Consider the following 25,497-nt stretch of genomic DNA (forward strand, 5'->3'; position numbering starts at 1 on the left):
GTGCTCTCACCAGGGACTGGTCCCTGCTCCCGGGCTTCTGAGCTGCAGGTGGTGCTGCTTGGTGTCCTTGCTTGTGAAGGGTACCCCCCTGCCCCCCACCATGGCCTCCCGTGCCCCCCACCCTCCCAGACCCTCCTATCAGCACAACCGCCCCAGACCCTCCTATCAGCACAACCGCCCCACGGGCAGGAGCCCCGGCCCGCCCGGGGCAGTCACATCTGCAGGGGACCCACTCTGAGGCCTGGGGGTCAGGACTTCAACCTGTGGACACTGGGGGCAGAGTTCAGCCCACAGGGCAGGGTGTTTTGGGGAGGGGTGTGGAGCCCTCCCACAGGGGTAACTTCAGGGCCCGCAACAGCCCTTGAGGGCGGGAAGTCGGTGCCCCTTTCCTGGGAAGCGGGTCACGAGCCTTAGAGAGATAAGAAAAGAGCTTAAAGCTGCCGGGGGTCGCCGGCCTCGGTGGTGGCGCAGTGTGGCCCCCGGGGAGGCCTGACCTTGCACCCCGGCCCCAGTCAGGGCCACCTCAATTGCAAATACATCTACCTGTAGGAACAAACCCTTTTCTGGAATGTATTTTTAATACGTTTACATATAAAATAATTAAAATCACACGGCGGACGGGCAGCAAACTGCCGGGTGCTGCGCGGGGGTCCACGCGCGGGTCTGCTCTCCCGGCTGACCGCGCCGCCCGACCGGCTGCCCCGCGCCTCTCGCCTCGGGAACAGCTCCCGGTCCTGGGGCAAGACAGACGCCGCGCCCCGCCCGCGCCTCCCGTCCCGCCGCCCGCCCCCGAGCCCCGCGGCGCCCTCCCTCCCCCGCCAGGGCCGCGCGGCCCCCGGGGCGGCGCCGCGGGCTCCCCGGTCCCGCGGGTTCCGGCGAGTTTCGGCCACGAGGCCGCCGCGGCCCTGCCCCCGCCCCCGCCCCTGCCGCCTTCGGCCCCGGGAGAGCCGCGCGCCGGGAGAGCGCGGGACGCGCGGGACACGACGGCCGGGACACGCCCCGCGCCCCGGGGTGCCGGCGCCGGCGACGGGGCGGACGGCCACCTGCGGCCCGAGACAGAAACATCGCCTCCCAACACCGTCCCCGCGGCGCGGCGCCTCCGGGCCCCGGGGCCGAGCCCGGAGCATCCCGGCCCGCCCGCCGCCCGCCGCCGGAGCCGGAGCCGGACTCGGCGCACCTGGAGCCCCACCTGAGCCCCCCCCGCCCACCGCGCAGGCCCCGCCCCCGGCCCCGCCCGACCAATCCGGCCCCGGCCCCGAGGCCCCGCCCCCGGCCCGCCGCGCAGGCCCCGCCCCCAGCCCCGCCCGGCCAATCCGGCCCCGGTCCCGCGGCCCCGCCCCCGGCCCCGCCCCGCCGGCCCCGCCCCGGCCCCGCCCCCGCGCGCCTCGCTCGGCGGCCGGCGGGACGCGGTGGCGGCGCGGCGCTCGCTCCTTTGTGCTCGGGCGGCGGCGGCCTGGCGGGTCTTCCCGGCGCGTCCTCCCGGCTCGCCTGCGCGCGCTCCCGGGGACTGGCCATGTCGGCGGCGGGAGCGGGCGCGAGCGTGGAGGCGGGCTTCTCCAGCGAGGAGCTGCTGTCGCTGCGCTTCCCGCTGCACCGCGCCTGCCGCGACGGGGACCTGGCGGCGCTGTGCTCGCTGCTGCAGCAGGCGCCGCGCGCGCACCTGGCCGCCGAGGACTCCTTCTACGGCTGGACGCCCGTGCACTGGGCCGCGCACTTCGGCAAGGTGGGCGCGGGCGCTTTAAGGCGCCATTTTCCGCGGCCGGGGGGGCAGGTCGGGCGGCGGGGGCGCGGGGCGTGCCGGGAGCGCGGGGCGGAAGCGGGGTCGCCGGCGCCCCGAGGGTCCGCGGCGCATGCGCGGCGGCGGGGGGCGCGGGGCGTGCCGGGAGCGCGGGCGGAAGCGGGGCGGGCGGCGGCGCCGCCACTTTCAAACGGGGGCGGCGGCCCTGAGGGAGCCGCGCGCTCGCGCCCGCCCGCGGGGAGGAGGCGCCGGCGGCGGCCCTGAGGGAGCCGCGAGCGGGGCGGGCGGACCGGAGCGCGGACACCGGCCCGAGTCCCGCGGCGCCGCCCCGGGCGCCGCGTCTGGCCCGCGCTGCCCGGCTGGCGAGCTGGGGCGCCCCGGCCTCGCGCCCGCCCCCCGCTGCCCCCCGCGGGTCCGGGGCCGGGCTCCTGCGGGGCTCCTGCGGGGGCGCGGCCCCCCTCCCCGCGCGCCCCTCAGGCGAGCCGGCCGGCGGGGCTCCCCGGCGCCCGGGTCCTTCCCGGGCCGGGACCTGCGCCCCTTCCCGGAGCGTCGGGCGCGAGCGCGCGGGGGCCCCGGCCGGCCCGGGCCCGCGTCCTGCGTCCGGCCGGGGTCGCGCCCACGGCCTCCCCCGCGGGAGCGGGCGCGCGGGACCTGCCGCGCCGGGGGCGGGGGCGGGGGCGCTGGCCCGCGGGGGGGGGGGTGCGGGGCGTTGCTGGACTGGGCGGCGGGACCGGACCCCTGGGCTGGAAGCCCGGCCCGCGCCCCCGGCCACCGCTCCCCGTGCCGGTGGGGCCCCTCCCGGCCCGCGGCGCCTCCCCGCCGTCCTCGAGATGGAGGCCCGCCCTGGCTCGAGGTGTTTGGGCGCGTCTCCAGCTCTCCCACGTGCACTTTCTGTTGCGGGAACGCAGCGTGAGCGTGTGCTGCGGCTCGGGACGCCTGGGCCTGGGCCGTGCCGGGACGGCGGCGGCGCCCCGGGAGCTGCGCGCTTTGCAGAAGGCCGTGAAGGGGCGCGGGATGGACGCGGCCCCTGCAGGCTCGCTGGTAGCGCTAAGACCCCAGCGGGTCCTGTCAAAACTTTCACCCTATGTAGCCATTGAAATTTCTTTTTTTATCTTATTTATATGTGGTTTCTTTTTAAGATTAATATATTTACACAAGCACTGGGCACAGTCAGCAGCGCGGGAGGGTGAGAGAATCCACCAGAGCCAGAGCGGGGAGCAGAGCAGGCAGAAGGACCGAAGGACACTGCTGAGGGGAGCAGCGGGCGGCAGGAGGGGTCTGCGCGCCTTGTGGGACCCTCCTCTGGTGGCCGGGGAGCAGCCGGGGATCGAACCGGTGCCGCGGAGGCTGCGGGCAGCTTCACAGCCCAGCGCTCAACCACTGTGCCACCAGGGCAGGCCTTTTTTTCATACAAAGTTATTGAAATTTCTTATGGTGAGAACTTTTAAGATCTGTTTGGTCACTTTCCAGTTGACGATGAAATCGGTGCGGCAGGGCGGGAATGACTTTTCCCTCCCACAGAAAACTCGTGGTGGCTGTACAGCGCCACTGCCCTGTCTCCACTGCGGAACGTCCATTACTGAGTGATGTTTACTCCTCTGCTGACCTTCTGCGTGTTTTGTCCCCTGCTGCTGTTTTCAAAGCTGGAGTGCCTGGTCCAGCTGGTGCGAGCCGGAGCCACTCTGGACCTGTCCACCACGCGCTACGCCCAGACCCCAGCCCACATCGCTGCTTTCGGGGGCCACCCCCAGTGTCTCCTCTGGCTGATTCAGGCAGGAGCCAGCATTGACAAACCGGTAAGGGGCCTTCTCTTTTCCCAGTTACACATTCATCGCGCGCCGTTGAAACAGGTGCGGGTGGAGTTTGGTGTCCTTACCTGTGGCTAAGTGGACTTGGGCGTCCCGGGACTGACAGGTTTGCAGAGCGCCCCGCCTGCACTGCGCATGCGTCCCCGTGGCCCCAGGTGACTTGCCCGGGGTTGCAGCTGAGAGGGAGGCGTCCAGCCCGGATCCCCTGCTCAGCTGCCTTAGTTAGCTTCTGTCCACGGAAAACAGGCCCGTGCCCCAGAGGAATGGCCCTTACGTCTTCCCAGGCCGCACTCTGCGGGGATTTACGCCGGCCCTCCGCCGGCCCTCGGTTTATGCGCTTTCTCGGGTGCCAGTGGGGCGGCCGCGCTCGGCTCTCACGGGATTTTGCGTGGAAGGGGTTGGCGCCCGGCATAGGGATTTTCACTTTGCTGTGATGCGCAAGTGACTCACGCAGTAGGAAACGGACCTCCATTTTGAATTTGGGTCTTTTCCCTGCTGGTACGCGCGGCAGCGTCTCCCTGCTCTGGTCGCGCTGGGCGGCGGAGACGGCGGCGTGGGGACGGCTGTGCTCTGCGCCGAGGACCCTCAGCACGCTTTTGGTCAGCCGGCGAGGTCGCCCGCACCGGGGCAGAAGACAGGCATTGTGCCGGGCGGTCTGGCCCAGCTGCAGGCTGAGGGGGGGTTCTGGCACTCTCGCCCTGGTGGCGCAGGCTTTTTTTGCTGAGTGAAGGAACACTTACTCCTCCTTTCTGTCCGGCCTAAGCATCTGTCCTTGACGATGACTCTCTCGGAGATAACGCATCCCCCAGCTGACAGCCTGACGAGCCGCGAGCGCGGCCGGTATCTCTAGAGTGGCTAAAACAAGGGTCTGGGGGAGAGCGCGGGGTGCAGGGTAGCCTGGAGGCTACACGCAGGCCTGTGTGACTGGCGCTCCTCCGGTGCCCTCCAGCCAGCCTCTCGGCTGCTCTGCACCCAACTGCGTCGTCTGCTGCTGCCTTAGGCCTGGTCGAGCCTCCGTGTGGCCTGCGGCTCAGTCTGCCTAGCAGTAAATTACGACTCATCCTCAAATGACTATAGTTACTATTATTATGGGTTTAATTATAGGAAATTTTGTGTGTGACGCGTGTCATGCAAGTGATTGACTCCGTGTACGGCGGCGCGTGTCACTGCTGCTTGTGTGCATTGCTGCATCGCCTCCAGCGGAGGGGTCGCAAGTCATCTAGCGTTGATTTTCAGACCCTTCAAAATGGAGAAACCCCTTCTGAATGGTTTTACAGCAGCTCAGGGGGACGGACAGTCCTCACAGCCTGCCCTCCTCAGCGGGCCCCGGGCCTGTGGCGCAGTGCCACCTGGCTCGGTGCCCGCGTCTTCCCCGCTGCCAGGGTGACCTTGGGATCCCCGGAGGTCGTGGCCCCTCGTGCCGAGCCGAGCTCTAACTAGCAGCCGATGTTTGGCTGTTTGGTCTCCAGGGGACAGCATGGGCACCCAGTGACCCTGCGGTCACGTCGCCCTGTCGGCTCCCAGCAGCAGCTGGTGGTGCAACCGCTCCCCCATCGGCCCTAGAAAACCCACCAAGGGCTGTGGTGCGCATGATTTTTTTTGATCCCATTTTCCTGTCTTTCGGTGTGTTAACTCCTGACTGTTGCAGTGGTTTTCCTCAGGCCCAGAGGGCCTTTCGCATCCGCACTGCCCGAGGGGCTTGAAGCTCAGCTGGGCTGTGGTGACCGGCAGGAGAGGCCAGCTTGCCCGCCCCTGCCCCGCCCTGCTGGCTCGCACTGTGGCTCTGCTTCCTTGGCACCGGACGGCAAGTGAGATTTCTCTGTATTCAAGTTCAAGGTGACTGTGGACTCCTGGCACCTTCCCCACTTTCTCAATGGCCGGCGGTGGTGGAGCCCGCCCGCCGCTGCCCACGCTGGCTGGCTCGAGAGGTGCCCTGGCCATGGCTCCAGGTTTCTGCTGTGGTTTCTTCGGGGTGCAGACGTGGCTGCCCGGCCCAGGGGTCTCTGTTCCCCGGACGGCAGCGGCCGGGGGCTTCTCCCCCAAGTCTGTTACTGTCCACCAGGCTCTTGACGCGCGCAAGCCCCGGCGTGCCCCCTGGTCGCACAGGGCGCCACGGGCACTTGTTCTCGTGACTCTCGCGCCCTGCGGCCTCCTGACTCAGCCCTGCTCTTCCTGGCGCACGCGCGTCCGTCCGCCATCGGGGCCTCGCCGCCCCGCTTTGGGAATAGGAGCCCCCGTGTACACGTGGGTCTGCTTTTCTTCCAGAGCGGGGTGATTCCGTTCAGGGCCCAGTCACTCTCGAGCTCGCGTTACAGTAAGTGTCCGCGCGGCCTCCTCCCAGTTCTTTCGCTGTTTTTTGTAAACGAACCTCTGTTGCTGCCCCTCGGCGAAGCCGCGCCATGCCAGCTGACTTGGGGGACAGGCGCCCGGCCTGCCCGGGAAGCGTGCCGGCCTCAGAGCCTTTGCCGCTCAGCCTTTGGGGTTCCCAGACAACAACATCTGAAATCAGTTTTTCTACAAAAAACGGTCCCTCTTGATCTTGTACCTGCCTCTGCCTCTCCTTTACCCGAGGGTGTGAGTGACGCGGCGTCTTGGGCTCCATGCGGAAGCGGGGCTGGTCGGTCCGGGGCGCGGGCCCTGAGGTGGCGTCTCTGCCTCTTCAGCATCGTTTTCTGCGTGACAGAGATCTGCGCAGCCGCGGCCTTAACACAACCCTGGAACTGAGTTTGCCGTGCCGTCGCAGGCGGCTGCTGGGGTCTGGTGCACGCTCAGCGGCTCTGAGCAGTGGTCCCGGCTGCTGCCCTGGCGAGCGGGCTGGTTCTGGGCCTTGACGGGACCCCACGGGCTGGTGCACAACATGCTTGCACTGAGATGCACGAAATGACTCCAGAACCATCCAGAGAGTGCGTGTGCGTCCCTCAGGGAAGCCCCTGCTTTTGTTTTGTTTGTTTTTTCAAGACTTATTTATTTATGCATACAAGAGCTGGGGTGTAGGCCAGAGGTGGGGGTGGTAAGAGGGTTCCCCAGAGACAGAGTGGGGAGCAGAACGGGCGGATCCACTGAAATCCACTGCTGAGGGGAGCAGCGGGGAGACAGGAGGGGTCTGCTGCGCGATGTGGGTCAGCTCCCTGGCCGGGGATCAAACTCAGCCTGCAGTGGCTGCCAGTAGCTTCATAGTGCTGAGACTTAACCCCTGCACCCCCAGGGAGGCCCGAAACCTCCAATTTTTTGAGCTAAGACTTTCAGAGAACCTGCCCCTTCCCAGGCCTGCTTTTCATTTTCTCTTCCGTCTGCATTTTGTTCTGCTTCGGATTGCACCTCCCGCGCTTCATTTCAGAGAGGGGTGGGGCGCCCCGTCCCAGGCCCGGTCGCAGCTGAACTTTGTCTCTGCTTGTGGTTTCAGGACTGTGAGGGCGAGACCCCCATCCACAAGGCGGCTCGCTCCGGGAGCCTCGACTGCATCAGCGCCCTGGTGGCCAGCGGGGCTCGAGTCGAGTAAGTGTCCTCCTTCGTTCCCCCCGCCGGGCGTGATCGCGGGCTGTGCTTAGGGCCGGCTCTAGAGGAGGCGAGAGTCCTGGAACTGCCCTTTGGGCCGGTGGCTGGCGGGCACAGTGTGTGGGGTGAGGGGAGCGCCAGAGGGGCTTCATGCCCGCAGCGCCGGGCCCCCCCAAGAAGGGCCACGCGCTCTGTAAGTCGGGGGCTCCGTACTCGGGAGCCTGGTCTGTGGCTCTGCCACTCCCGACCCGTGCCACCGCGCGCACGTCTGCAGACTTCTTTGCCACGTTTTAATTTCTAGAGGAGGGCCTTGGATCGGATTTAACTATCCTTGCAGGCTTCTCTGGCTCATTTTATTGCAGACGATTCTTTTTTGAGTTTTGACTTCCTCGTCTGCCAGCAGGCGCCGAGGACGTGGCTCTAGAGCTGCCTGGGCGCCCGCGGTGTCCCGCTCCCTCCGGGCGTCTGGCGCGCGTCTGGCCGCGGTGCTGAGCTTGGGTGCTGCTGGCGTTATTTTTCGATGTTTTTGTTTTAGTCTAGCGTACATTTCCTAGTCTGCTCACGATTTGACGGAGCCCCGTTAGCATTAAATTAACTTTGAAGTGTGCTCTGGTAGGCACCTCGGTAGTTAGCAGTGGCGTTAGACGTTTACTGTAGGTGTGAGATGCCCTGTGTCACGTCCTCTGAAGATTCACGCTATAACTTTCTCTCTGCAGTTCGCAGGCCGCAGCGGAGCGCCCGGGTGTTGGGTGTGCGCGGCAGAGCTGTCGTGGCCCACACGACTGGTTCTGCCAGCTGCTTTGTTTTACCCGGTGTCTCGAATATTTCATAAAAATGAACAACAGACCACTTGATTCTAATTGGAAATGTGAAAATTTAGACTTTGGGAGAGATAAACCCACGGAACTTACTTTAACCCTTTGGTTTCCACCACTGTTTTGACTCTGCTTTATGTTCAATATTGAAACTAGATCCTGGGCAGCAAAACCAGATGGGCTGGCAGAGGCCTGAGGCCAGGCTGCCCCGCGCTGGCGGCGTCTTGGCTTGGCTTCCGTCTCGTTTCCCCGAGCGTCACTGTTAAGACCAGTCCTCCTTTGGGCTTGGGGCCTGCAGCGGTTTAGTTTATAACCATGACCTGTATTAACTGTTACGTTGCAGGGAACCTGAGACTCCACATGTAGTTATGACTCCAGGTAACGTAAAGCGACTGTTCCGCGAACATGGAGTGTGTGGTTTTTAAACATTGAGTTGATTCTCAATGGGTTGCTTTAAAGCAAAGATACAGATGCGATTTTCTCGGCTGTTTTAGATTAAAAAGTCAAATCTTTAATTTTAATAACAAGCTTTGATGATAGAATGCAGTCATAATTAATTGAATTGCTTGATTGTTTTTATTGAAATAATGAATAATTAGAAGTTGATCTTACCGGCTTATCTTTCTAAACAATACTCTAATTGGTCCTGAACATTTTATTGCTAGGATGTTAGCTTTATTCATTTTAATGGATAGCTTAATCTTTTGAGCCAATAAATATCTATCACTATGTCCTTTTTTTTAATAGGTGTAATAGGTGTATTTTGAAGTGAGAGCCTTTGTTCACAACTCTGCCCTTGGTTACAGGACCCTCGAGTGTCTTTTCCACCAAGTGTGACTGAGCATGGCCCCCGTGCCAGTCTGTTTTCCTCCTCAGTATCCCAGCCACCCCCTCGAGACCCTGCTCGGAGACACTCGCTCGGCCGGGCCGCCTGGCACACGCCGTCCTCAGTCTGAGGCCTTGGCCTGGAGGTCGGCACTGCGGCCCCCATTTCTGCAGTCTACATGTGCTTGCTTGGCTATAGCACGTAGGTTGGGTGTCAGCATGCCCGAAGCCCACTGGGCCTCGCCCTTTGATATTTATCCTGCACATTTTGCAGCTCACCCCGCCAGCACGCAGCAGTGCGGCCCCCAGATGCTGGCGCCTCGCGCGCTCGTCCTGCGCGGCGTTCGCGCAGGCACACGTGGAGCTTGGCAGGGAACAGACTTTTCTGTGAGGGACACCAAGGGGCACAGAATTAACATAAAGTCTTTTTCCAGTTCAGAATGGGCGAGCAGACTGGAGTTTAGGAAACGATACCTCTCTCCCGTGCTGTGCGCAGAGCCAGCCCTTCTCCTGTCAGTATGTGGTCACGCTTGGTGGTGATTAATCACTTGTCCTTCATCCCTACTTTGCCTTTTACACCCGCTACGTAAAGTGGCCGGAGTCTGAGGTTGCTGCCCCTGGGCCCCGGGTGGTGGTGGTGAGGCGGGCGGTCCGTGCAGACTCGGGCCAGTGCGGGCCGCTTGTCCGCTGCCGCCGGCCTCACGTCTAGCGCACACGTGAGTATGTTGACGGCGTTTCTCTTTATGTTCTTCTTTCACATTTTGAGTTTTGGTGCCAAGTTTCCTTTTTCACGTGCGGCCTGTCTCTGGCTCACGTGACCATCACTGCGATCGCCTTAGTTTTACCGTCAGAAAATTAAAGTCCACATGATTAAATGTCAGTTCCGCGGCCAAGCTAAGTGTTTGTGTACTTTAAAGGGTCGGCACCTCCAGAGACACAGCCCGGCCCGTCTCCTCCTCAGCCGAGTCCCCGGCGGGGCTTTCTGTCGGACAGTGTGATGTGGATGGCTTTGCTCCCGCGGCGGCCTGGGCCTCGGTGGGCGAGGGCGGTGCTGGCGCAGAGACGCTTCCTCGGGATGGGACGTTAGTAGGGTCGCGGGAGCCCCTGTAAGCTTGCCGCTGCCCCCAACCCCTGCCCCGCCTTCCCACCAGTGTGGGTAGGTGCGGGCTGCGAGCTTGGGCTGCGGGATTATTTTAGTCCTGAGAAGCCCATCGATGGGAGTTACTTTGCCTCTATTTTCTTGAGAGGTAAAGGGGAGAATGTGTTGGGGCCAGCCAGATAGTAGATGGCTTTGCTTGCTGCCTCTGAGGAGAAATAAAGGGATTTGTGACCGCTGCTCAGCGGATTCCCCAGTCCACTGTCCCCCACACACATGGTGCTGGTGTCCCCCGGTCGTGGCGGAGACTCGGCTGTCCACAGCGGGCAGGGCTGCGCGAGCCACTGCTTCCGGGGAAGCCGATCCCCAGCGGCCGCGGGTGGCCCCTGCCCGGTTTCCATCCCAGGGACCTGGCGAGCGTCGCAGGCCGGCCGAGCCCCGCTGCGCCGCGTGGGCAGGTTCGTGACGCACTCGGACGCGGTCTCCTGGCCCGGCTGGCAACACCGTGGCTGTAACGACGGGCATCTCAAGTGGCATCTTACAGACTTAGGCGTTGTGGGAAAGCTCGCTGCGGAGGCCTTGGTGTGGTTCGCTGTCAGCGGCGCCTGTGACCCACCGGGCTGGAAGCCAGGCTCGCCGGGGTAGCCCCCGGGCCAGCGTGCTGCCCGTGCTGAGTCTGCCTCCTTCCATCCTTGGCCTGCTTGTGTCTGCGAACACGGCCCGGCCCAGCCTGTCAGGGCGGAGGCTGCATTTTCTGTTTCCGGCTGTGGCTCCTCGTGGGCCGCCCGTGATTTTTACCCCAGCTAACCTGTGTCACGGCCGCAGCTTCCCAGCCCTGCCAGGGCAGTGTGCGGGAGCAGAGGAGGGGCTGGCAGTCATCTAGAGTCCTGGACCGGTTTTGTTTGGGATTTTGCTTTTTTTGCATGATGGCTTCAATAATGTGTAGGTTTTAACATTTGCTTATTAACTACTGCATTTATTAATAATGCTTTCAAGTAAAACTGGTGATTTCTAAATCCAAGTACCTTTTCCCCTGCTGAATTGCGTTGGGAGCCTGGTAATATCTCATCACACTCATTGAATGAGGCGCTTTTAAAGTATGCAAACTCCGCTGGGGCCGGCGGTGACCTAAACCGTCCTCAGGAATGTTGAACCTGAAATGAAAACTTGGCACCAAATTTTTTCAGGTAGAGACTTTAAAAAATAGTTTCTTCCTGCTTCCTGTTGTTACCTGAAGAATATACTAAGAAAGTCTTAGTGATTATTTAAGAACTTGGATACCAAAGGGTTAAAAATACACGATTTTACTGAAGAAATTTTAGATGTTTGCTAATGTTTTCTCTGTACAAATGGACATTTAGTAATGTTTTTTCTTTCTTTTTTTTTTTTTTTTTTTTTAATGATTCCATGTATTTGCTTATTTCCATCTAGGACTAGTTACTAATGTATTTGAGATACAGCATACCAAATTTTAAAGTAACCAGAATCGTGAGTTAATGGTTTTTAGTCCATACTGTTAAAACTTTTGTTGAAATCCCAAGATACTAAATTGGCCTCGTGCTGGAGCGACGGAGGTGACTGACAAGGCAGTGTCTCCGAGCGGCAGCTCTCGGTCCAGGTGGCCCCGTGCGAGGGCTGTCGCTCAGTAACCGCTTCTGCACCTCGTGTGTGTCTGTTCACTCCAGATGTTGCCTGCGAGTATGTGATCCCTTATTATTTGAGTTTCCTGTTTTATGAACCATTGCCCGCTTGAAATCACACAGAAGATTCTGAATCTGTAAAAACTACACGTGTCAATGTTTTACAGCTACGTAATTCGAATTGACTTGATTTTTTCAAGTAACCCTAGCAAGGGGAGCATTCCATATAGAAACCGCTGAGACTGCCACAGGTGCCTCTCCGAAACCTTACGGTTGTGGCATTGAATGCTCAGTGTGGCTTCCTTTCTCCGCGAGGCATACTGTTGAGGTATTTGTTGCGGTGATTGGTTTTAATGCTAATCTAGGAATTCAGATATAGATTCTTTAGATTTGCATGCTTTGCTTACCCTAATTTATGATATCTACCTTTGTACTTGTAAACTAACAGTAGTTAAGTCGAGATCAGAATTTTAACAGAAATAGCATTTATATAAGAATTATTGTGGTTCTCGTGATTGTCACATGGCATTAACCAAAAGAAAGCCCCCGGCGGACGACGCAGGTGCTCACGTCCGTCCGTTACCTCCTGATCCGTGGTTTCCCAAATTCAGCTGCCCCCATTGGCGTGGCTTGTGCCGCGCCCTGAGCTGGTGACACTCTAAGTGGACAGATTTGGCGGCTAAGCGGGGCGGGGTGTGAAGGCCTGGGCGGGGCACTCTTACCGGTGATGAACTTCAGCATTTCAGAATTCCACAGCAGGAGATAGAGTAGAAGCCTTTTTGGGATTAAAAAAAAATCAGTCCCCAGTAGAACACGGTGAGGGTCTTCCTATGTTTCCCCTGCAGCTTGCGAGAGCAGTGGGAAGGGCCGGGTGAAGATGCACCCAGCGGACAGATGTCTACCCGGGCCTCCCGTCCATGGTAGACGGCAGCAGAGGGCTGTGCCTACAAGGCACCTGTGTCCGTTTCTTGGGAAGGAAATCAGTTCTGAACCAGAGAGTGGGTCAGACCCAAGCACCAGGGGGATACCTGCCCGGCACTTCAGGCCCTAGGCCCAGGCACGAGCTTCTTGGACACGCGAGTCCACTCACGGCCGTGCCACCCCGGGCCTGTGGCCTTCACTGTGGCCCCGTGTCCAGGCGGCAGTTTGAGGTGGTTTCAGGCTCTTCCAGATGCTGCGTCTCCCGGCGTCCACCTGGTCAGCAGCACGTGGTTTGGGCCTCATGCGGCCAGTTGGGATGTGATGTGATCTCCCAGCCTGCCGTGGCCTGCTCCCCCCGACCTTCAGGCAGGTGACAGGATGGTTCGGGTTTAGAGCTGCATGAGCGGGGCTCCCTGGGGCGGGGGTCTGGGCTCGCGACGGTGCTGAAGCAGGATTGTTGTCCCGAATCCTGAAGCCCCACACTTGAGACAGGCTTGACCCGGGAAGCGGAAGAACCAGAGGGAGCGGCCCCTAGCGATTGCTGCTTGGCGCGAGTAACCCCACAACTAGGCTGTTAAAAAGCACTTTGAGGGGTTCAGTTCCCTCCCTACTCATCAAGCGCGCCAGCCTGCCGGAGCCAGAAACTCCCAGAGTGGGGCTGTGCTGCTTCCAGGCGCTCTCCAGGGCTGTTTAACATTCTGATCAAATTGGCTTTTGAGGTATTTTTCTTGGCTATTTAACCTTTTATGATTTGGCAGCTACATTAGCTTTTTAAATTATCTTTTGTTTGAATTGCCTGGCACAGGAAGGTATTAGAAAGATCTTTTCAGGATTCCTGTTGCGAGAGGACTGGCTGCCCCAGCACCCTCTGCTGGTGTCAGTCAGCAGGCCGGGCCGCTGTGGCCTGTTTGGTGCAGCCCATGAACTAAGACTTTCCCTTGAGGTCTGATCTGGAACGTAAGCAGGGTGGTTCTGGGCACCAGCGTCGCCAGGACACAGCTGCGCGTGGCAGCGAGTGGTCCAGGGCCGCTTCTGAGCTCCCCGGCCGGCGTGAGCAAAGGTGCCTGCGCTGCGGAGAGCCGGACTCTGCCCGGCTGCCTGTCGTGCGTGGCCACGCGCAGCCTTTTCGAATGTTGCGCAGAGCAGAATTGGGGGCTCAGCATTCCCCAGAGGCAAGGGGGAGGGCGGGTGCCCGTGAGCGAGCAGGCGTGGCCGGGAAGCAGAGTCGGTGGCGCAGGCCGGTGGGCTGGCTCTGCCCGCACCTGTCAGGCCGTGGCAGGTGCTGCTTTCTGCCCGAGCGGAGCATGAGTGCCACGGTCCCGACTCTGGGCGACGCCTGCAAGTGGCTCAGGGCAGCCGCCGCCCACTCCTGCTCGTCCTGTAGGGACGGCGCCCCAGTCCCCACCTCCCGGCTCTGCCTGGCCCTGCCGCCTGTCGTGTCTCCAAGAACGTCTCCATCTGCGCTCCGGCAGCTCACGGCTCGGGCGGGGGGCAGTAGATGTTTGGTTGGACAGGGGTGGTGCTTCCTCCCAGCTTGCCCCGCGCGGGGATGGTCATGCACGAGTTGGCCACGACCCTTCCGGGTGGGGGTGACACCCACCAGGCTGCCGTGGGTGTCTGAGCACCAAGGCCTTCCCTGGCCCCCCGGCTGGGCCGGGGCAACACCCACTGCCCTGGTCTCCGGGGTGGTCTGGGGGGCTCTGGCTTCTTGCTTGTCTTTCCTTGGGTTATATTTCGTGTAAAATCAGTGAATGTGCTCTTCAGGGAGGGAGCTGACCACGCCTGGGTGTGCTTCCCGACCCGACGCACCCCTCCCCGCCATGGCCCGTGAGTGCCCCCCAGGGCCTGGGTGCTCATCCCGGCCTCCCTCCTCCAGGCGGTGCGCGCCACCGCCAGCTCTGTTCTCCTTTTAAGCAGCACCTTCTCCTCTGTAGCCTCTGAGCCGGGAGGGCACGTCCATGTCCATCTGCGCACGTGGCTGGCGTGCACGCGCGGCTTCTGCTCGGGGCCTTCGTCCTTCCCAGTCTTGAAGACCTCATAGGACTCTTCTCGTGGTGGCTTATTTTTCTGTTCATGTTCTCGGGAAGGTAGACCTCTTTGGACCATCTCGAGGAAGCGAAGTACAGCGCTTCTCACGGCCTTTCAGGGACGTGCCTACTTGAAAGCCATGGGACATGTCAGTAACATGTCCGTGTCGTGTTAAAAGACACCTGCATGATTAGCGTCATTAGCGCAACCTAAACTTCACCGTTGGCTTGCTATGGAACCCACCCAGCAAAGTAAACGCGCAGCTCCAGGGCAGTCCTAGAGCAGGATTCTGCAGCACAAAGGCAAGTAAAGGTACCGGGTTAAAGCCCAGGCGGCGCACCTGCCAAATTTCTTAAGAAAGCCCTCTTGGTTTCGGGCGTCTTGGGTCTAGTCTCTCTTCTGTCTGACTGGATTGAGTTTGGGGCTTTGCCTCTGACGTGTGGGCCCGTCTCTTCACCTCCTGCCTCAGAGCGGAGGTGCTTCCTTCTGTGGTGGACACTGCGGCTCTGGTGGCGGGAGACACGGGCCCAAGACTTCCCACCTTTCCAGCAAGCGCCCTGCTGCCCTGATTCTGTAGTGTCCACTCTGAAAACCGTCTGCCCTTACCGCAGCCTAGGAGACAGCCGGGCCCTGGCTGGTGGTTTCTGCGACAGCTGCCCCATGGGACCCTTCCACTCCTGGCCTGCATGGCCGTGGACATACCCATCCCGCGGAGCAGCGTGTTTTTCCTGCACTCCGGGAACGCCAGCATGGAACTGCTTCTGTCCCGGTTTCACTTGCTTCCTAGTTGGGGTCCGCAGGCTCCGCTGGGTCTTTTTTTAAAAAAAAATTTATGCATACAAGAGCTGGGGTGTGGGCCAGAGGTGTGTGTGAGGCGTAAGAGGATTCACCAGAGACAGTGGGCAGCAGAACAGGCGGATGCACTGAAACCCACTGCTGAGGGGAGCAGCAGGGAGACAAGAGGTCTGCTGCACCCTGCGGGTCGAACTCAGGTGGCAGTGGCTGCAGACAGCTTTACAGTGCTGGGACTTGACCCCTGCGCCACCGGGGAGGCCCTCAGCTGATTCTGTATGCCCCCTCACTCAGACCTTTTGCTTACATTCTGCCATGCCTCCTGCTTGCGCCTGGTCTGGGCCTCGGGGAGACTGACCTTCACTTGCAGTGCGATTAGCCAGGTGGCATGATGTGCTTCTCGGCGCTGAGCTCTGCGGGGCCGCGCTCCTAGGGCCTGTTGAACCTTCGCAGGAGACGCTCACTCGAGAGGCCAAAGCGTCACGCGCCTGCACGTTTCCCCAAGAAGACCCCAAACTCGGCTGCTCAGCTCGTGGTCTGGTGGAGGTGCTCTCCGCCGGGGCCGCCTCTGAACTCCACTTAGAGTGTCACGCTAGCCTGCAGCCTGGCGGCTTGGTAAGCCCGTCCCGCCCGTCCCCGAAGCCGGTTGCTAAGAATGCCATGGACAATTCCAGTATATGTTCGTTATGATTCTGTTGGAGCTAAAGGGATGGATTTTACAGCTCAGTGCAGAGGGCAGCGCAGCCTCAGGTCCAGTCTGAAGTTGGTGTAAATTCAGGCTCTTCAGACTGGCATGACGATGATTTTGACGAGTTAAATAGGAAAATGCCTTTTTTAAAAGTTTAGAATATTGATTTTTAAATTACTGTGTCCCAAACTTTGCCTAGTAATCCAGTAAATGTGCATAAGAGAGCAGTTAGCTGTAGAGCCAGGCTGAGTTAACTCCTCCTTTAGCGAAGACTTGCTGTAAATCTGTTATCTCTTCCTGTCACCTTCAGATAGTTAGTCAGTGCAGCGGGAGCAGCCAGGGAGCGCCTCCCGGCAGGTAATTCAGTGTCTTTGTGTTGTGCAGCCTGAGAAATGCCAGCGGCCTGACAGCAGCAGACATTGCTCAAACCCAGGGTTTCCGGGACTGTACCCAGTTTCTCTTGAATCTCCAGAATTGTCATCTGAACCGTTTCTATAGCAACGGCACCTTGAATGGGGGCCCTCCGAGTATATTTCCCGATCATGTAAGTGTGGGAACACATCGCAAGAGATGCTTGGAAGACGCGGAACCCTTTGGAGTCAAGAAGGCGAGAACCGAAGGTGAGCCGGCCTCGCGGGTGGCGGGCGGGGCTCCCGGGTAGACGCCTGTGGCCGCTGGAGGTGGGTCCTTCACCCCGGGGGGTGTGCGAGGCTGGGATGCAGCCCCTGCGAGCGTTCGCCTGCTGCAGTCAGGTGTTAGATGTCCCGTGTGGGGCCTGTGGGAGCAGGACTGCTCCCGAGCGTGAGCCCGCGCCTGAGCAGGGCGGTGGCGCTGTCCAAGGTGCTGTCGGCCCCGGCCGCTGTCCCAGGAGACGAGGAGGCGTCCGCGCTCAGGAGGCCAATTTTTGGTCCTTGGGTCTTAAGACTTGTTTTGAGGCCGTAAGTGGCAGCTCTGACCTGGCTGCCACTTCCTCTGGGGCGCCCAGCAGCGCACACGGGATGGCGGAGCTGTCTGCGCCCCCAAGGCCTCTTCACGCGCCGTGGCACCGCCCCAAGCCCAGCTGGGTCAGTGACCTGGTGCGGCAGGCACTGCAGAAGGGTCCAGCCGGGCCCCGGGACGGCTCTGAGGAGGGCATGTCTACACCCACACTCCTTTTTCCTACCATGCCCTGTTTGCCACGGACTTGGTGAAGGCGCCTTGCCGGGAGGGATGGGAGAGCCCGGCCCTCGCCGCTCCAGAGCCCGTGGAGGGCTCAGTTGCCCTGACTGGGAGGCGGGGCCTGGGGTGTCACCCAGCTCTGTGGTGCGCCTGGGGCCTCAGGCCTGTGCAGACCTGCCGTTGCCCCTCAGAATGTGGTTTCTGTGGCGCGGCGGGGTGTCTTCTTGGTGTCAGCAGCTCAAGGAATGGTTGGCGAGGGGGTTGCTCGTCCTGTGTGGGCAACTTGGGCCCCACGTCTCTAGCACAAGTTCGCGCAGTGAGAGCTGCAGCTTGGCACGGGGCCAAGAGTTTATTTGGTGCTGAGAGTGGTGCTTATTTTGCCGGATATCCTGGATCAGGGTGTTACCAGGGGCTCCAGGTGCCAGAGGAGGCGGCCCAGACTCCAGTGGGTACAGTGGCTCATTACCCACTTTAAAGGTTGCAGATTTAGTTGGGGTGCCCTCAGCTGTGGATGATGGAAGGTCTCCTGAGAGTGACTCCTGGGGTCAACTTTTATAAAAATACACCAGTAACACACCCACCCACCCCCGTCCCCGGGAGGCGGCTTTCTGCAGAGAGTATGGCCCTGGGGGACTTCAGGGGGACCATGAGCTTTTCTCTGGATGTGGGGGGGAGGGGGAAGTGTGGGTGGTCACTTGACCTCTCTCGAGCCAGTGTTAAGTCTCCCCGCAGGCGCCCCCGCCAGCACTGACCTTAATTTGAGGGTAGTTTTATGGGTTTTTATGTTACTCAGGAGTCCTTTATGAAGACAGCCAGATGCTGATGGGGGAAGGGACCCCTCCAGCGGGCAGGACCGAGCGTGCAGGCCACGGTCTGCAGCCCCCTGGCATCTGTGGGAATCTAAAGGCGCCTTTGTTTTCCCCACAGCGCCCCGCTCAGCCGGCGCCCTGCCCCCCGCCCCCGGTGCTGCGGACGACGACTCGGACGGCATGGACGGCATGCACGTGGACAGGGAGCTCGCCAGCCTAACAGGTGGGCGCCGGCTGTTCCCCGTTAGCCTCGAGGGCGGTGCCCTGGTCGAAGACACCGCGCGGCAGGAGGGGGGCTCGGTCCGCCCGGCGGAGATAGAGATCTATACGGTGTCGGCCATGCAGACCCCCTGCCGCTGCCAGAACCAGTACGCCTGCTACTTCTGACCGCGCGTTCGTAGACTGTTCACTTGGCGTCCCTGGGCGTTGGCAGAGGGGGCGGAGTGGTGCGTTCCCCGCACTTCAGTGCAGTCTCCCCAGGTTTCATTTGGAGCTTTCGCGTAATACGTGCCTTGCTTAGTTTTAATGAGGTTTGGCATTTTTAATTTTCGGACATGGGAGCTGTGGGGGAACATCTATTGCTAGGAATGTCAAAGCAATAAATGTTGTGGTTCTGAGTTGTAACCAGCCCTCCAGAGTGGGGTGTTAATCGACACTCGGGGGGCTTCGCGCTCTGCGGCGCTCACGCAGTGTAGTTTAGACCGCTGGCCACGCCCAAGGCTACGTCAGCAGCGGACAGTCATATTTTCAGTTTTAAGAGGCAAACCTCAGTTAGCATGAGCGCTTGGGCTTACTGGTGGTCGCTTTCCACCAGCACCTTGGCTCTGCTCTTAACGTTTAAATATATTTACACAGGGGTTACTAATTTTTAAAAAGTTTGTAACTTTATGCTAAATTCTTTCTGGGGGATAAAAGATTCCGTATCTCCTGAACTCCGTTTACTAAAATGAAAGGCAAATGCGTTCATCTTTCTGGAAGCTGCAGAATTGGTATGTTTGGACTCACCTTCTGCCAAGTAATGAAACAGGTAGACGCTCCAAGGGGGATTCTGATTGGCTGAGCCATTTAAAGACCCCGGCAGAGAAAGACTAAACTCAAAGCCAGTGTTTTAAAACCACACGTTGCTACGTGGTTTTCAAAAGGCAGAAATAATCACGCTTTATTCTTCGAACATTAATCCCCTGGGTTTTCATATTTAAAGTCCATCTTATCCCATATTTTCCGTCATTATAACATTGACTAAACACCAGATTGCTGGCAGCACCCTGGAGGGGCAGGCCGCGGCGGCTGCGGCTCTCCTGCTGCTGCACCCCGTCGCCCTGTGGCCTGCTGGCCTGGCCCGGCCCTGCAGGGGGGCCGTGTGCCCCCGCGATGACAGAGGCATCTGAGTCAACCAGATTTCTGATCAGTGTTGATTTTTTAGGCCTAACCACCTGAAAATATGACTTCCTTGTCTGTCGTGGTCGCCATGACACCCAGCTGCCAGGATGGCCACGCTCGCGGGTCGCTCCGCCCAGGGAAATTGTTCATTCTTAAAACACACATAAAAATATCCTGAGTCTAATTTATATTTATTTTATTTTTGGTTTTTGAAATACTTGTTCTTTAGCCTTGAGTTTTAATTTGAAGGGGGTAAACCATTACCCTGAGTTTATAGCAGCCGCTGAACACGGACAATCCCTGTCACTGCCAGGAGGCTGACGACAGATGGGATGTCTAGAAGACGTTTCTGCTCGCTGGAGCAGCGTGGGTTGGTGGGCAGGAGAGCCGCGGGTGGCCGAGCCCGGGGCGGGTGCCGTGGCGGAGGGAGGCTGGCGTGGCCGGCACCCCGACCGTGTTCGGAGGACCGTCGTGCAGAGGCGCCTTTAGAGCGTGCTCTGCGCCCTGCTCCGAATTCTGCGAACGTGACGCCTCTGTGTTGGGCTCCAGCACATTGGGCAGCCTGGAGTGCTTTTTCCTGTAGGATAGCCGCCTCTGGTGCCACCCACATGTGCAGATTAGACGGTCGACATTTTTCAAGCCAAGTGGTTTTGGCAAGCAGCGGCCGCAAGCGGGCCCTGGTCGGCACGGTGTTCCTCCCGCGCCCGGAGGAGGCGTCGCGCCCGCTGCCGCCCGCCGGGGTCCTGTGTCCTGTTCCTCTTGACAATCTCGCCCTCCGCCGAGTGCCTGGAGCCGGCCCTGGCCTGGGAGGGCAGCTTCTCAGAAGCAGCGTCTGATGCTGGCGCCGCCGGCCAGAGGAGCCGCCTCGTCCACCTGCTGCGCCGCCGCCCTTGTCCTTGAGGGCTGGCGACTCGGCCCGTAGCCTCTGCGGGCAGCCGGCGTTCAGTTCTGACGGACCTTTCCGGGTGCTGCTGCAGCTGCTCTCCGAACGTAGTCTTAACAGGAAAGCAGCTCTTTGCCGCCTTTCAGAGCTGTTGGTATTTTTCACGCAGCCAGTTTTACGCGTGGCTGCCCCGGGCTCCTGGGACTCACACGTTTCCTCTTTCCAGGCCAGGCTGCTGTCTGTCTTTCACAGCTGCCGACACAGCTCTTTACTTTGTGAAAGGAACTGGTTCGTTTGAAAGAAAGCTAACAAGGTGTGGTAGCAGTGAAGCGTTTTGCAGTTTCTCCTCCCTCTGGTTCGGGATTTTGGTGACAGGTGTATTTCTTAATGCAGATGTGACAGACAGTAGCTCCGCGGCGAGTCCACTGACAAACGGATGTCCCATCAGTGGACACGTGGCCTGCCCCTCCACGACCCAGCCCGGTGGGATGGCGAGCAGGAGCGCCCCGTGCCCAGCGGGGCCTGGCGCCGGCAGCGGTGGGCTGGCCCCGGGCCGGCCGACGGTCAACGGCCAGGGCCCGCTCTGTGCGGTCGGGGGCGAGGAGCCGGACAGGGCGCCGGGCGTCAACCCCGAGATGTGCGGCTCGCTGCACCTCAACGGCAGCCCCAGCAGCTGCGTGGCCAGCAGGCCCTCCTGGGCGGAGGACGCCGGGGAGCACCTGCACTACGGTCACTACCACGGCTTTGGGGACACGGCCGAGAGCATCCCTGAGCTGAGCAGCGTCCTGGAGCACTCGCGCTCCGTGAAGGTGGAGGAGCGCTACGCCAGCGCCGTCCTGGGCACCATGCACCTCTACCACGGCTCCTGAGGCTGCCCGCCCAGGCGCACCTGGGCCTCAGCGCCCGACTTTCACAAGGCGGCCCTGGCGCCAGGGTCCTGCCCCCGCAGGGCTTGTCGCCTCCGGGCCTCGTGCCCCCACCACCGCGCACCAGTCCTGACGTCCCTTCAGAGCGGTCCCGTGCGTCGCCGCCCGCCCCTGCCTGGTCACTGCCGGGGTGGGGCCGGCGCGGGGCTCTTTCTCAACGCCCGGCGGTGAGGCTTTGCCCGGGACACCGGGGCCAGGCCCAAGGGGCTCCTTAGCCGGCACAGCCTCGGTTTCGGGAACAGCTTAGCCTGGGGCCTGCCTGGCCCTAGTCCCAGTGCCACCGCCCTCCTGACCGTCACCGCGGCAGTTGCTGTCTGTAGGACCGTCACGTCCAAATACCGGACTCTTTGGACTTCTGTTTCCTTAGTCCTTCCTTTTTGGGGTTTCCTGCTTTACAGCATATACCACTTAGGACTCTCCAGTTAGCCGAGGGCGCTTGGACTCTTCCTAAAGCCGCGTTGAGCTCGTGGTTTTCTAGAACCCGGCTTTGTAGGCGACGGGTGGCTCCACTGTGCGGGTGTTGTGATGACTTTTTACTTTTCTGACTTTTGTAATAAAAATTGGTGTAGAGAAACGTCAGGTGACAAACAGTGCTCTCCAGGTGTCGCTCGTCCTGTTTCTAAACTCTCCTTTACACGTTGAATAAAAAGCTCACAGGCTGCCGGCTCTGGGGTGTGCTTTCTTGGGGGTGCGGCAGGGGCTCACCTGGGGTGCGGCAGGCGGGGTACGGGCGGGGTTGTCGGTGCTAACCCCGCGGGTTTTCTCTGCTGCTCCCCCACCTTCGGCTTGGCGCCTGTGCGCGGGCGGGTGGTGCCAGGCGCGCGCTCCCCGCGGCCCCCTGGGGCGGGCAGCGAGCGGGCGGGGCTCCAGGCAGCAGAGGTTGAGGATTCTCAGCCCTTTAAAGACTCTCAGTGGTAGTGATGGAAGAACCCCCGGTGGCCAGCACGCGGGCGCCAGGGCTGCCCTTGCACTGTGAGGCGAGGCCCGCCGGGCACTGGGCACGGCGCGCATGCTGTCACCCTGTGGGCGGCGGCAAGACACGCTGCTCTGCACGTGCTCCCTGTGCTCCGAGCAGGGCCCACTCGGGGCTCCCCTGCGCACAGGGTTTTGGGTCCCGACCCTTCAGCTTTGGTTTTCAGCTGTCTAAGCTCATGTGGGGCCAGGCTGGGGAGAGAGGGTGCCCCTGTGGAAGACACGGCGAGAGCTACAACGGTCCCCGGCAGCCCAGGGAAGCTGGCCTGGACCAGAGTCTGCGCTTCCATGAGGACCGCAGGGCCCTGCCTGCAGCAGGTGTCCTCCAGGCAGGGCCAGGCCGCGGCACCCACGGTCCGGACACCAGAACTGCCACCCGGGGAGGCTCTTCTCCAACACTGCGCCCATCGAGAGCAGAGACGGGCGGGGGCCAGGGCGACGGCTTTGTCTCCACCTGCCGGCCTGAGCGCAGCACAGACGCACCTGTCAGCCGCCTGGACTGGCCCACGGGTGATGAGGGGGCACCGGGACAGGCAGAGCCCCGCTGCGCGATGCCCAGTCCCTGGAGGAGCACGAGACCACCCTGAGGGCTGCAGGCCGGGACCAGGCACAGGCGGGGGGAGCCATGAATTTGGGGGTGTTCAGGCTTTCTTATGCCTTGACCATGTGTATCAAACAGAACTGTGTTCTCCCCGAGTTCTCCGGACCCCAGGCTCATTTCTGTGAGGTGCCATATCCATTGCCTTTAAGGGACTGAAAGCGACAGGTGTCACCAGAAGCTGGCTGCCATGCACCCCAGCACAGGGGAGATGGGGGCGGCACCTCAGTGGGCAAACTGCTGCAGAAATTGAGGTGAAGGGCCAGAGCGGAGTCCAGTGGGGGTGCAGGAACACGGGGCAGACGGGGTTCAGGCCTCCTGCCCCCTGGAGCGCCATCAGAACCCCGCTTGCATCAGAAGTGACTCGCAAGTGTCCTCTGGTGGCACAGCCACTCCCAGCCCTGCCGCATTCAGAGGCCACCCCTCGCTGGCCCCAGGACGTGGGCCTCCTGCGCTGTAAGGACGCGCAGGCGTGGCCCAGGGCCTGCTCTCGCTCAGACCCCAGCCCTGGGCCCAGGTGCACCCAGGTTCCCGCTCCTGTGGGAAGGGTGGCCCTGGGGCTGGGCCTGCGCCTTCAAGTCCAGCTGTCCAGGGCGGAGGGCCGAGGCCCCTGCTCCCAGCTTTTCTGCGGGAAAATGCCTAGCTGACCATGAATAATGACTCCGGAAGGTCCCAGAGCTACACAGATCTAGGGCTGTCCGGTTCTCGCAACGCGGGTGGGTGGGGTGGGTGGGAGCACAGCAGGGCGGGCGGGAGGCCGGTGCCACGTGGAGTTGGGGTGCGCATTGGGTGGCGCAGCAGGGAGGGCAGGCTGGGGAGCAGGCAGGAGAGGTCGCGAGGTTAGGCAGCTTCCAGAGGTCTGAAGGGAACACGGACTGGGGCCAGAAAGGATCACGTGGCAGTGGGTGAGGGGCAACACAGGCGGGGGTGTGCTTCGAGGGGGGGCACAGTGGGGGAAGGAACTGCCTCCTTCATTTCTAGGACAAAAGTGTAATTCCACTTCCATGAATTACAGGGTTATGGATAATTTAAACTTTCTAAGTTCATTTGGAAAATCTACACCGAGATTTTCAGTGTTTTTTTGTTTTAAGATTTATTTATACAAGCACTGGGTACAGTCAGAAACGCGGGAGGGTGAGAGAATTCACCAGAGCCAGAACGGGGAGCAGAGCAGGCAGAAGGACCGAAGGACACTGCTGAGGGGAGCAGCGGGCGGCAGGAGGGGTCTGCGCGCCATGCGGGACCCTCCTCTGGTGGCCGGGGAGCAGCCGGGGATCGAACCGGTGCCGCGGAGGCTGCGGGCAGCTTCACAGCCCAGCGCTCAACCGCTGCACCACCGGGGAGGCCCTTCAATGTTTTCTTAAAGACAGCTAGCAAAGTAACAAAAGATTACCTTTTTTAAAAAAAAAAAAAATCCTGGCGGGCACAGCAATCTACAGACAGACCACGTGCCCACACCGCTGCTCCAGGGCACACGCAGAGTGCGGGTGTCCAGGGCTGCCGGGCAAAGCTGGGGCCCCGGGCCTCTTAACCAGCCCCGCTCCACAGTGTGAGCTGTAGTCACAAAGGACTTCATCCTCACGTGTGGGCACAAAATGAGACAGCCCTGGTGCATTCCCGTTCCGGTGGCCCCAAAACCTCAATTCTGCAGACGCTTGATAGCAGAACTCTGGCTTGCCTGTGCGCACAGGCACCTGGCGGGAGTCGGCAGGAGTCTTCTCTGGACAAAATGTCACATGGGATGCCACATCCTAGTGCTGCTGGACACAGGATGTTACTAGGCCCAGAGAGTCTGGTAACTGTGTGCCTGGCACGTTGGCAGAGCTGCCCGGGCCTGCATGGAGACAAGGCAACGGGGACCAACAAAAATAAGAATAGACAAAGCCCACAGAAACTCTGCAGTTAAATAACTTCCTGCATTCAAGATGATAGAAGACAGGGCTTAAATCATAACCAGAAAATCAAAGTATAGGGCCTCCCCAGCGGGGCAGCGGGTTGAGCCCAGCGCTCTGAAGCGGTCCGCGGCCTCTGCAGCGGCAGTTTGATCCCGGCCGGCCGGCGAGGGTCCCCCATGGCGCGGCAGACCTCTCCTGCCGCCCGCTGCTCCCCTCAGCAGTGGACTTCATCAGTCTGCCTGTTCTGCTCCCCGCTCTGTCTCTGGTGAATCCTCTCAACCCCCCTACCACTCCCCCCCACACACACACATCTCTGGTCCACACCCAGCTCTTGTATGCATAAATAAATAAATCTTTTAAAGAAATAACCCTTTAGGCAACAAAAACAAGGAAAAAGTTAATAGAATTAGAAATGAGAGCAGAGAAACCATTGCAGATACCGTAGAATCACAAAGGGTCAAGGGAGATGACTGTGAACAGCCACATGCCCACACACTGGACAGTCTTGAAGAAGTGGATACATTTTTAGAACAACAGTTTAACCAGGGAAGAAACAAAACTTGAACAAACAGTAATCAAACCTCCCAAACACAAAAGCCCAAACCACATGGCTTTTCCCGTGGATTTCATCAAATCTTTAAAGAACTTACGTACGTTTTTCTCAGCATATTCCCAAAAGCCCAAGAGGAGAGGATCCTTCTAATCCATTCTGCGGTGCCACCGTTACCCAGACGAGGCCGTCACACAACACTACAGACCAGCATCGCTGATAAACACGCAAACATTCTGAACAAAATCCTAACCAGTTGGGTTCAACGCCGCAATGCAGGGACCAGCCGCGGCAGCGGGTGGGTCTACTCAGAGGTGCCGGGGTGGCTGGACGGACACACTGGAGCCCAGCGTCTCAGTGGGCGGGCCAGTGGGGCAGCAGATGCAGAGAGAGCGGTTGACAGGAAGCGACCATCGCAGCAGAGTGGCGGGAGCTCGGGGGGGTGTCCAGAGAGAAGTAAAGCAGAGAGAGAGCCAGGCG

At 60.5% G+C, this 25,497-nt stretch overlaps 1 protein-coding gene across 1 annotated transcript; it reads left to right on the plus strand.

Annotated features, from left to right (window-relative positions):
* The first annotated feature begins 1,513 nt into the window (after positions 1–1,513).
* On the plus strand, positions 1,514–21,687 carry ANKRD10 (ankyrin repeat domain 10). The gene is made up of 6 exons (XM_037528686.2): positions 1,514–1,723; positions 3,382–3,534; positions 6,950–7,041; positions 16,231–16,466; positions 17,932–18,036; positions 20,470–21,687. The coding sequence occupies exons 1-6, from the start codon at positions 1,514–1,516 to the stop codon at positions 20,943–20,945; spliced, it is 1,272 nt and encodes a 423-aa protein (XP_037384583.1). The 3' UTR covers positions 20,946–21,687.
* Positions 21,688–25,497: the final 3,810 nt, after the last annotated feature.

The sequence above is a fragment of the Talpa occidentalis genome, unplaced genomic scaffold, assembly GCF_014898055.3.
Source record: "Talpa occidentalis isolate TD23 unplaced genomic scaffold, MPIMG_talOcc4v2.1 talOcc4.5, whole genome shotgun sequence".
Classification (NCBI taxonomy): Eukaryota; Metazoa; Chordata; class Mammalia; order Eulipotyphla; family Talpidae; genus Talpa; species Talpa occidentalis.

Bases quoted from the DNA above. Each gene is read 5' to 3' on its own strand.
- ANKRD10 (XM_037528686.2), top strand. From the start codon at position 1,514: ATGTCGGCGGCGGGAGCGGGCGCGAGCGTGGAGGCGGGCTTCTCCAGC. The intron at 3,535-6,949 runs GTAAGGGGCCTT...TTGTGGTTTCAG, and splicing joins GAGCCAGCATTGACAAACCG to GACTGTGAGGGCGAGACCCC. The intron at 18,037-20,469 runs GTGGGCGCCGGC...TTCTTAATGCAG, and splicing joins GGAGCTCGCCAGCCTAACAG to ATGTGACAGACAGTAGCTCC.